This window comes from Thermobia domestica, chromosome 3 (assembly GCF_964235325.1).
Source record: "Thermobia domestica chromosome 3, izTheDome1.hap1.1, whole genome shotgun sequence".
In the NCBI taxonomy this organism is placed as follows: Eukaryota; Metazoa; Arthropoda; class Insecta; order Zygentoma; family Lepismatidae; genus Thermobia; species Thermobia domestica.
Genome location: NC_137456.1, coordinates 305,318,392 through 305,330,394, shown reverse-complemented (window position 1 = coordinate 305,330,394; position 12,003 = coordinate 305,318,392). Strand labels below are relative to the sequence as shown.

The following is a 12,003-nucleotide window of genomic DNA, read 5'->3' as shown; positions in this document are numbered from 1 at the left end:
AAACTCCTATAAGTAATATGTTAGGTCCTTTCTGCAAGATCGTAGAAGAGCTACAAGAAACGGATGTGAATTTTTGACACGAATTAAACCTCTTGATTGCTCTACTTCCGGCGTGAGACAACCTTCTTGCTGATGTTCTTCAGGGCTTTTCATGTGGGTCGCTTACTTAGTTGTTTGTGAACGCCGACGCTCGAGTGATTGATTCTTCGGGAGATCGTGAAGTGGTCGATTGTTTGTTTGCTTTGTGCGATGGCAAATCTTATTTGATTTTCCCTTCTGTGTGGAAACAAGATATCCTTGTTGATGGGAACTTCGAATGTTATTTGTTAGAGGTTGCTCAAGCAGCAGGTTTGTTGTTTTTATTAGTATTATTGTTGAAAATTTTGTTCAACATATTTCAAATTTCGCAATTAAACTTTTACGTATTTCTATCGATTCTATTCTTTTTAAATTTTGAATACTTTTGCCTATCTCCGACAACAATATGTGCATTGTATTTAATTGTTTCTGACGCTTATGTGTAGCATAGTTTGGAAATATAATATTATTACCATTACTTTCTTTAATCTTGAAGTTTACACGTCCCACAATTATGCCGGCTAGGCTATAGAAGACGGTGATGTTCAGAAATGAATGAAACGGTGGAATGAAGAAAGTGGAAGGAAACGGGAGAACCTCGAGAAAACCCACGCACACTATGTTTGTCCACCTCAAAGCTCATTTGGCGCGAGCTGGGATCGAACCAAGGACCCCATTCACCAGAGATGAACGCCCTACAGCTGAACCACCGCGCGCATTGTATTGCCATTACTTTTCGTTACAGCATCAAAATATCAACTTCACACTTTCAACATCCTGCTAGGTATATTCCTGAAAACGAAAACTTAACCTATCTGCTTTTATACTTCGGGCATCTCATGGGGGCCGCGGTGCCACAGTGGTAGAGCGTTCACATCTGGTACATGGAGTCCTTGGTTCGATCCCAGCTCGCGCCAAGTGAGTTTTGTGGTGGACGAACACCATGTGTGTGCGTTTTCTCTGGGTTCAACCGTTTCCTTCCATTTTCTTTATTCCATCATTTCACTCATTTCTCCTCATCATCGTCTCCTTTAGCCTAGCCGGTATAACCGTGGGACATAAAACTTAAAGCTTTTTTTAATGTATCTCCTTTTCTCCACTCACTCCACAACTTGTCTCCTCTAGAAGTTTGTACAGTCACGAACATTAATAAATGGAGGCTGAAACCATTATTTCTTATGGCTCCATTTATTAATGTTCGTGATTGTACCAGAACTCGATATCAGATAACTTAGCAGAACGCTTCTTCAATTCCTCTCTCTCCGTATGAAACCTGACATTTATTTTCATTATATCCAAATATCACTATTACTTCGTATCCAATTTTCGATGGGTATTCACGTGGTTTGAATCACTTATCTTATCCAGCTTTTTTCAAAATTGTATTTTAGTTTTTTGATATGGATTTGTTACGGGTCCTTTGAAATGGACGATTCTCATCAGTTATTCTTTAGATTTAGAGCGTGTAAAGCCTCTTGCATTTCACTGACCTCGGCTCACACGTTATCGTAGAAATATTTGAATTGCAACGTAATCTTTGAGTTTAACGTCCCACGACTATGCCCTACACGCTATCGGAGACAGATGATTGAAGGAAGTGAATGATGATAGATGAGTTGGTGGAATGAGAATGTGGAAGGAAATGAGATTACTCAAGAAAACCCACGGACACAATGTTGTCCACAACAAACTTACTTTGCCGGGATCGAACCAAAGACCTCACACACTAGAAGTAGGGCTCTACCACTGAGCCACCGTGCCCCCCACGAGTTCTTTCCGTACCTCTTGACACATGCTGTACGAAGTTCATTGGTCATGTCCAAACAGAGACATACGCAGAAATTTATTTTGAGAGGGGAGGGGGGTCAAAATTCAATATGATGATAAATTTTATTAAAATGCGTAAAATCACCCCACAAATCAGACTAAATTTACAGAAAAGTCTGGATTTCAGCTGGGTCCAGAGCCCTGCCCCTGTGTCCAAGTGTTCGTATTTATGACAACTCGTTCGGAAGGTCCGATGCCTCTGATTGTGGTAGGATAACAGAACTTTTCTAATTTTTGGAGATGCTAATTTAATATATTCCAGGGTGTCTATCGGTCACGAAAGTCACGAAAAAGTCACGAAATTTAGCTTTTGGGTCACGATTTTTTTTTTTTAATTGTTCAAATGTAAGTACATATTGGAAAATTTTGTTCTATAAAACGTCAAAGTTCACCACCAAAAATGTCTATGGTCGGCTTTAGACGCTACCAAATCGCAAGCAAACTACGTTTCTATCACATGAATGAAAATTCGGCCTAATTCGCACCCGAATTCGCTCTTAAAAATGTTAGGAAATTTTATAATTTGGTAAAGAAAAGGTCACGAAAAAGTCACGAAATTTCATTTTGGAATTTCAGTAGACACCCTGTATTCTCATAGGTTCCACTAATGTTGAGCGGAATGGCGAGTGAGTTCGTTTTATGTCGGCGCATACGATTAACAGTTATTTTGATGGTGTCTTATCTCTGGTGCAAGAGGTTTCTAATTCTATCCCAGGCCGCGTTAATTTGTTCTGAACAGCATCATGTCCGTAGATGTCCTCAGGTTCTTTTGTTTCCAGTCGAATTCTCATTTCTTCAATTCTTTTCAGAATTATTAACCGTTATTAACCACTCTCCTTTAGCCTAAAAGGAATAACCCTAATACTAAATATTTCAGTTCACTCTTTTACACCATTGAATGGAGTGTACCCTTTTCAGTATTTATAGTGTTTAACATTTCTACGAAATGCGTTTTTTCTTTTATTGATAATTAATGATGTCCCATATATGACAATTTTTGTGTTTATTGCATGTATGAATATACAGGATGTTTCAGAACAACACCGACAACGTTTGGGAGGTGATTCTCGACACAAAATAAGACGAAAAGTATAGACCAACCTTGGTGCATAAATGCTTCCTTTCGGAGTTATAGGCTGCCGAAAACATGAAAAAAAAAATGAATTTTAAAGGTCCATAGGTCCAAATCTATGGGACCTACCGTGGTCGAGTCAAGACGTCACTAAGGAACTAGTAAGTGCCCTATCCAAACATCCATGTTTCAGAATCCTGTGGCACTTCCGCAACAATTTTTATGGAGGTAGTTGGTGAGTACTTCAAATGAGATGCCCGTAGCCAAGCTCCTTCTATAAAAATTGTTGCGTGTGTACCACAGGACTCGGAAACATTCATTTTTGTATAGTGCACATATTAGTTCCTAAGTGAAGTCTTGACCCGACTACGGTAGATCCCATAGTTTTGGAGCTATGAACGTTTAAAGTTAATTTTTTCATGTTTTCGGCAGCCTGTAACTTCAAAAGGAAGCATTTGTGTACCCAGGTTGCTCTATAGTTTTCGTCTTACCTTGGTGTGAGGAATCACCTTATAAACGTTATCGGTGTTGTTTTGAAACACCCTGTATAAACCTAGCTTTCGGCTACCTACGAACTTCGCCCACAGATCCCCACATTTGCTCGGCCTACGGCCTCACACCTCTCATATTTCTAACATGTCTTTAATTTTAAGGGATTTTAAGATATGTCAATCTTTTTATAACAGTTATAACCTCCACCTTTTTCTCCTTTAAGGGAAACAAAAAACTCTAAAACACGTATTTAAATATTTTAAATTAAAAGCCTAAATACCAAATTTCATGTGACTAATCTTAAAGAATTTAGAGATACGGCCATCTTATTGTTATAACTATAACCCCACCCCTTTTCTTCCAGGAAATAAAAAAAAAACTATGAAACATGTATTTAATTATTTTAAATGGAAAATCTAAATACCGTATTCCGTGTCTGTGTCTCTAACCGTAAAGGACTTTGAAATATGATTATCCTGTTATAACAGTTGTAACCTCACCTTTTCCCCCCCGATTTTGCTTTCCTTCTAGCGGAAATATTTTTAAAAACGGTGAAGCACATGTCTAACTATTTTAATTAAGAAATGCATATACCAAAGTTCATGGCTCTATCCTTCAGAGATTCTGAGATATGAACATTTTACTATAAGTGCTACCCCATTTTTCCCCGTCGGATTTCCAAGAATCCTTCCTTAGTGGTACCTTACGTCGCCAATCCTATACATTATCAAAATTCAACTTTCGAGCTGAAGCAGTTTGGCTTGGGTATTGATGAGTTTGTCAGAATTCTTGTATATACGTAACACAGCTGTATGTATATGACAATAATATAATTCGTAGGGCATTTCTCTATTATTGACTTATTAAAATCTCATGATTTTTGAAAGATATGCAGCTTATATACAATTGTAGCTGTTGTGTTGCATAACTTCTAGGAGAGTGGCATTTAAAAAAGTAATTCACATTGTATCTTTTTATTTGCTTCACAATTCATAACTGTTTTATCCTATATCCTTGGACAAAAAAATAGTCTATACAAGACATTCAATTATGCTTTTGTAGCAGTTTGTGTCCTCTGAATAGGATGTGACACACAGACATTCCGATGGAAAGCGCATTCAACCTTGTATCGGAACAAACAGTATTTCTTTTGCTTCAAAAAGAAATTACATTCTGCCGTAGCTCTTTGTATAACATACGCACAAAATACCAACCGAATAACAAACAGAACAATATCCTTTGATTATGCTGTACAAGCCGAACATTGATGCTGTAGTACAAGTATTTCAATGCTTCAATAGATAGGTACCATCGCTAACAATCCGTAACTAATTTATACTTTTGTATGACTATTTTCTGTAGTATTTAGTGTTCAAAAGTATAACAGTACATTTCATGCATTAAGCTAATAGATAGCGTTCTTGTTGTTGTGTAATGGTGTTTGAATTCAGAGGGCGATCACTCTAACTGAGGTTTTCGGTTTTTCCCTGAAGTTCTACCAGGAAAATGCTGGGATGGAATCTTTAACCGTAGAACCTGGCCCACTGATTTCCATTTTCTATCCCCATTCTTGTCGTTGTGTATTAATATTATACAGGATGGCGCACCACCGACTCCCCAATTTCAAAGATTGGGGACAGGGGGCGTTTAAGAAAACAGAAAGATGCCTGTTGAGAGGACATATCTTGCCATTAATTACCTCACAGTTACAAACTTACTTACGGAATAGAATATCAAGAAGATGGCGTCCATTACAGTCACAAATGCCAGCAGCTCCATTTCGCACCTCTTTTCTTTCCTCCTAGCATAAATATTTTTTTAAAACGCTAAAACTCGTGTTAAATTATTATCAATAGAAAGTTCTATACCAAATTGCATGTATCTAGCGATAAAATATACAAGGTATGTGAATCTTACAATAATTGTAACCCAACCCCTTTTACAGTCCACACCATTTTCTTCCCTTCTGGGCAAGGACGTTATAAAATAGAGGATCTGCCCATGTGTATCTTCATCATATGAACTCAATGAAGGCGAAAAACAACCGAGCATCGTCTGAGCCGGCACGTCTGATTGGCCACTCTCGTTTCTGTCATGTTTGTTGGCTCAAAACATTGCAATCTTAGTGGTGCGGAGTGGGCAGAGTAGGTGTGGCAAAGCTGTGACGTATGGCTTCACGATTTTCTTTTATGGGCAGATCCTCTATTTTATAACATCCTTGCTTCTGGGTCAAATATAAAAAGAAAACTCTGAAACACACGTTTTATTATTTCAAATGAGAAGTTGGGGGTGGCGTTGGCTCGGTGGTAGAGCGTTCACTTATGGTGCATGGGGTCCCGGGTTCAAACCCTGCTCCCGCCAAGTGAACCATGTGCTGGACAAGCACCGTGTGCGTTGGTTTCCTCGGTGTTCTCCCCTTTCCTCCCACTTTCTTCATTCCATCATATCATTCATTTATCATAATCACAGTCTCCTTTAGCCTAACCGGCATAACCGTGGGACGTAAAACTCAAAATTCGTTTCATTTTTTAAATAAGAAGCCAAAATATCAATATAAGAGATAAGGAGGAACGAGAGGTACTGCTTACATCTGGTGCGTGGGGTCCGTGGTTCGAACCGTGGCCAAGTACCGGTAAGTTTGTGGTGGACAACATCCTGTCTGAGGGTTTTCTCGGGTACTCTCGTTTTTCTCCCACATTCTTATTCCACCAACTTTTTATTCCGCAGCGCGCATCATCGTCCACTTGCTTTAATATTCATTACAATTTGTCTAAAAGACATAATTATGGGACGTAAAACTGAAAAAAATCACTTTACTTTTAAGAAATACCAAGTTTGGACGGTTATTATAATAATTATAATCTCCACTTCTTTTTTTTTTCACTTTTCTTTCTAGAAGGCCGACTACAAAAAAAAAAAAGAAAAAGAAAAAAAGAAAGAAAGAAAGAAAGAAAAAACACTGGAATAGGCATCTAATTCGCCTAAAATTTGAAGTCCAAATGCCGAATTTCATGTTCTTAACCCTAAAAGATTCCGTGATATGAACATCTTATTATAATACTGTAATCCATACCCTTTTTCATTTCCTCCTCCTTTTCTTCCCTTCTTGGTCAAATATTTAAAAGAAAAGCGCTGAAACACGTACGTATGTAATTATTTTTTAAATGAGAAGTTCATATTCCGATTTTCAGTTTTCTAACTTTCAGAAAATCCTAGATATGGTCATTCGTATTACAATCATTGCCATTCCTATTCTCCTCCCTCTTCTCATCGAATTTCCAATTTTTTTCTTTGTGGTATCTTACGTCACAAATCGTTCCAGTTTCTACGTTAAGGGTTTGGCCTGGGCGTTGATTACTCACACAGGATTACTTGTGTAGAGAGATTTAAAGCTTGATTTTTTTTTCGAAATTTCATTTAGTAAACCAAACCAAACCAAAAGCACTTGGCATGACAACCTTTTTTGGGGTTGAGCCGCTCCAATGCCATCTGTTAGCGATTGACTGAACTACGTCTGACCTAGCGACGAATACGTACTCAGCGCGCTAGGAGCGTTCTAGACTAGTGGCCGGCCGTCACGTCTTTTATTCACGTGATTCCCCAGTTTGCCTCACAACGCTGAGTAGACGCCATTTCATTCAGTATTATCAGAATTCTTACGTGTCAAGAGTGCCGGATTTAGATTTGATGGGGCCCTTTATACGTCAAGCTTTATGGGCCCTTTATATGTCAGGCTTCAACGACGAAATGTCGCCGTGTTTTAGGTTTAAATATATGCTAATTTATGAACATAATTGATATCTAAATGAAAAGCATGGCTGGGAAACAGGGGCTCCATTATAAGCGGGGCTGGATAACAGGGACCCCATTACAAGCGGAGCTGAGAAATAGAGCCCTATTTCTTGCTTCATAAAAGCCTAGTACATAACAATACAAAAAAAATGTTTTATGTGCGTTTTATCTTATTTGCTTTTCCACGTTATTTGGAAATTAAATTACAACGAGTTTTTTCTTTAAATTTTTTGGACCTCCAACCGAGTGGGTCCTTAAGGGGGCAGACTACTGAATATTTTTGAAAAACTAATAATTTTTCTTTTGCCCGTTTTTCGTAAGTAGAAAGAGGTAATAAAATGTAACTTACCACAATAATAGATCATGTTATTCTACACCCAAAAATACGAATCGGAAGAATTTTCAATGTTGCCATCCATAGAAATTATAATGTGACCAGAATTTGAATTACTTAAAAATCTAGGTTAAGGCAGCGACTAGAAAAATGAACTCAACGGTAATTGATGACGTATCATGCTGTCTATGTTTCTTGTTTACTACTTTTTAAATAATATTTCTGTTTATTTAGTAATAACTTATTTATTTTATAATAATGTATGTAAGTTTTATAAAATAAATAGAAATATTATTTAAAAAGTAGTAAACAAGGAACATAGACAGCATGATAAGTCATCAATTACCGTTGAGTTCATTTTTCTAGTCCCTGCCTTAACCTAGATTTTTGAGTAATTCAAATTCTGGTCACTCTGTAATTTCTATGGATGGCAACACTGGAAATTCTTCCGATTTGTATTTTCGGGTGTAGAATAACATTATCTATTATTATAGCAAGTTACATTTTATTACCTCTTTCTACTTACTAAAAACGGGCAAAAGAAAAATTATTAGTTTTTCAAAAATATTTAGTAGTCTGTCGCCTTAAGCTATAGCTTGTTTAGCTTATACGTAAATCCGGCACTACGTGTCACGAAAGCTCCACGAAAGGTGTAATACAACAACATCTAAGCCATGTTTATTATTTGAAGAATGTTATGTTATGAAATATGTAGCTTTAAAAGTAGATAAATTGTCTTCATTATGTTCGTGTAATTACTTTATCAATTTGTAGTTTTTATACTACGGATCGTCTAATACTAAGACAGTGTTTGAGATCTAATATTTAGGGTAATGATTGTTTACTTACGAGGCTCTTAAAATTGTCTCGTCCAGAATTCACTTATCATGTTTCTCCGTTCGTTCAGAATGTAAAAATTCTTACAATCTCGACTCTCGTCTCTTTACTAAGACGAGACAAGACGAGAAATGTGTCGTTTCATAGTGCCCCAGTACCTTTCGTCCTTCATTACCTTGGCGTTACATAACGATGCAAAAACACAAACACTAAATAAACACATTTTGAAACATTGTTCCAAAAGACATTATAAAACGTGAATGTAGATATTTCTTGGGTCTTATTTACAATCAGGGGCGGATCCAGGACCAACTTCCGGGGGGACGGTGGGTTGTCATACTGCTACTTTTAAGGGCTACAAACTTTGGGATGGGTTATACATATATATAATAAGAAAGTTTCCTCTTCTGGGGAGCGATCGCTCCCCCTGGATCCGTCCCTGTTTTACAATAATTGTATTGCAGTTGCTATGTAATTTCAACACACAATAGAACAACAATATTTACATTTTTTTCCAATACCATTTTATATTTTTGACTAAACAAGTGACTATCTCCAATAAGTTTTGCTTTATTAACCTTTAAAATGTGGGATGTTTGTATTGGGTCACCTTGTATAAATGAAGCATGGAACATGTTCATCACATTCCTTTAAAAAAAAAAAAAAAAAAAAAAATATATATATATATATATATATATATATATATATATATATATATATATATATATATATAAAGCAAAAATATAGTCTGGACTAATTTCAGTAAATTTTCTATTATTAGGATCCGCAGAAATAGAATCTGTTGTTATAAAAGTTTTGAGATGTCAAAGATTGTCCCCTCAAATTAACTTGTAAACATGAAATGGGCCTAGAACACGCTAGAAATAATGAAATATTTATTAGGGTTCTAAATTTTACGGGAGCCCAAATTTCATATTTTAATAAGGTGCTCAACTTAATATTTTTTTCTAGGGAAAAATATTAATGCCCCCCCCCCCCCCCGCCGAGTTAAAATTCCATGTTACGGCGTTACATTTAAATATATAGCTAATTTACGTAGTTATCGCTGGTAAATATATTGATTTATAAATTTCTTTTTGTGAGTGTTGCCAGATAATTATATTTGTCTATATATCGTCATTTTGAATTACTTTACTTCCTAACTTCCGTGTACTGTTTTAGGTCATTTTACCCCACCCCAATATCAATAACCTAATTCACACTATTACTACTACTACTACTACTACTATAATAATAATAATAATAATAATAATAATAATAATAATAATAATAATAATAATAATAATAATAATGCAATGTTTCGTTGTCGTTGCAGGCAAACGGTAGCGGAGAGGCGGAATGCAGCGCTGTCCGTATCTACAGGAGATGAAAGAGCGATTGCTGCGACACACGCGGGATTCCAGTTCGTCTAATCCGGAGGTGAATACGGCCGCCGATCCCTTGGACGCCATGGAGAAGGAGGTTCTTGAGGTACAAGAATCGGCCGTGGGAACTGTCGTCAAGGTGGGGGCGTCACGCGCCGTCGTGATGCATGCTCCCTCCAAAGTTGAATGCCTGCTGAATGAATACCATTTTATTCATTCATTCATTCAAATCATTTGTTCCTTCGCTCGTGCTATTATTGTATTATCTCTTATGTACATACGTATTTGCTTCTTTATATTATATCCAGCATTTGAATTGATGTTGCTATTCATTGGTTTATCGTTGGATAACTTTTCTTTACCTGTTGTGGAAAACTTGAAAGAATTGTCCATATGTTTTCCTATGTTCCAGTACAGTTTTCTGTTAGAAAGCAAACTCGTTCTTTGGAAAGAGAGAGAACGCTACTACGAAGTTCTGGAATTGTCCGTAAGATGGCGCAGGTAGCTACAATCCCTTACTGTAATTTTAATCAAGAGCCGTACCTTGAATGGGGCAAGCGGGGCAATAGCCCCACGCCTCGCGCCATAGTAGGAAAGAGCTAATGAAAAGTTACAACTTCACTTTTGCTATTTCATTTTTGCAATTCAAAATATTTAGAAGTGGTGAACCATCACTTTGTAAGATATCTTAGGATTGTTTGTTACCTAGGTATTCGTTGTCTCGAAGTTCACTCACACTGGTATATCATTACCATCGACGTGAAAAAGCCAAAGCCATAATTTATTCATGGTGAATATGGAATTCTCACCTACATTGTTCGCTCCGCAAACTTTTGTTTCAAGCCCCTCATGTCGATAGGTAAGCAGTCCTGGTTGTAGTTCACATTTTATCACATTTTATACGAACCAGTATTGTTCGGTCCTGTTTTCATATTTACAGAGAAAAAAACTACTAGAAAAAAAAAACAACGAAAATCGAACCGGTATTTGCACCCATCACTAGTAAATTCTTCATTTCCATTATTAAAAAAATAAAAATAAAAAAGAACTATTCAAAATGATAGAAAGGTAAATTACTACATCACAATGGGGGACTGTATAGCAATCTTGTGGTTTGTTAATACACAATGACTGAAAACAATAGCGGAAATATTTTCTGATCGCTGTTTATATGCTCTGCCATTCAATTATGGAAAAATTCTACCCCACTGGTTGGATAACAGGTTCCCTTAGGTGCTGCATGGAGAGAAGGGGCATGAGCAATGGGCAGTAGACAGTTATCTTAACTTTGCCTATACCAAGTGAGAGAAATCTGTATTCTGTGAATATCGGAGATACGGAACATTTCGGGACAAATATGAAGGGGGTCAGTGTGCTCAGGTGGGGCAGATTTTAAATATAGGTCAGTGAGGTCAAGTAGGTCAAAATTGAATGTGAATCAGGGAATTCAGGCGAGTCATATTTTGAATGTCAGTCAGTGACTTGTAGGTTAAATTTATTACCACAACCCACTGTGATCCGTAACGCAGTTACTCAGTAAAAATCATACTCGGTTATTAAGAGTCTTCAAACCGGCGAAATTAAAATACCGCTAATTTTACAGTAATTATCTGATATCTTCAAATAGATAAAAGATAATTGAAATATGGAACAAGAGCGCCCTAGACAATATTATTTTGCGTGAGGTATCGTTATCACAAGTCACCTAGTGGCTTTATGTTTTTTTTTAGCTGTTTAGAAAACGCGAAAATAAATTCCGATTTTCAAAATGGCTCGAAATCGAAAGCAGATAAGTGAGTCGTGATAACAGTTTCTCCTGTAAAATGATATTGTCTAGGGCGCTCTTATTCCACATTTCGATTATCTTTTATCTATTTGAAGATATCACATAATTAATGTAAAATTACCAGTATTTTAATTTCGCCGGGATGAAGACTCTTATTCAGATACAGGGTGGCCACAAAGTTCTGTTATTCCTGAAAATAAGTAACAAACCACTAAACGTACGTAAATAACTACATGGAAAGAACTGAATGACATAAACAACAATACTGTCGAGAAGTTGTATTGAGATAGAAAACATTAAGTGTCCAAAGGATCAGTCTGTCGATCATCATTCTCATGACAAAGTATAATACGCTGTCAGGTTCTGTGCGACATTTTGCAGAGTATTGCAGGTGAAACTT

At 36.8% G+C, this 12,003-nt stretch overlaps 1 protein-coding gene across 9 annotated transcripts in view; it reads left to right on the top strand.

Annotated features, from left to right (window-relative positions):
- The window catches only part of OtopLa (proton channel otopetrin-like a), a 598,778-nt gene that overhangs the window by 237,274 nt on the left and 349,501 nt on the right, over window positions 1-12,003 (top strand). For 8 of the 9 annotated variants that reach the window (XM_081752534.1, XM_081752533.1, XM_081752532.1 and 5 more), the window contains one exon: window positions 9,769-9,956. In XM_081752534.1, coding sequence (XP_081608660.1) covers window positions 9,792-9,956 — 165 coding nt within the window. In that variant the 5' untranslated portion in view covers window positions 9,769-9,791. The remainder of the gene's footprint in view (window positions 1-9,768; window positions 9,957-12,003) is intronic. The other variant, XM_081752535.1, reaches the window with a different exon arrangement.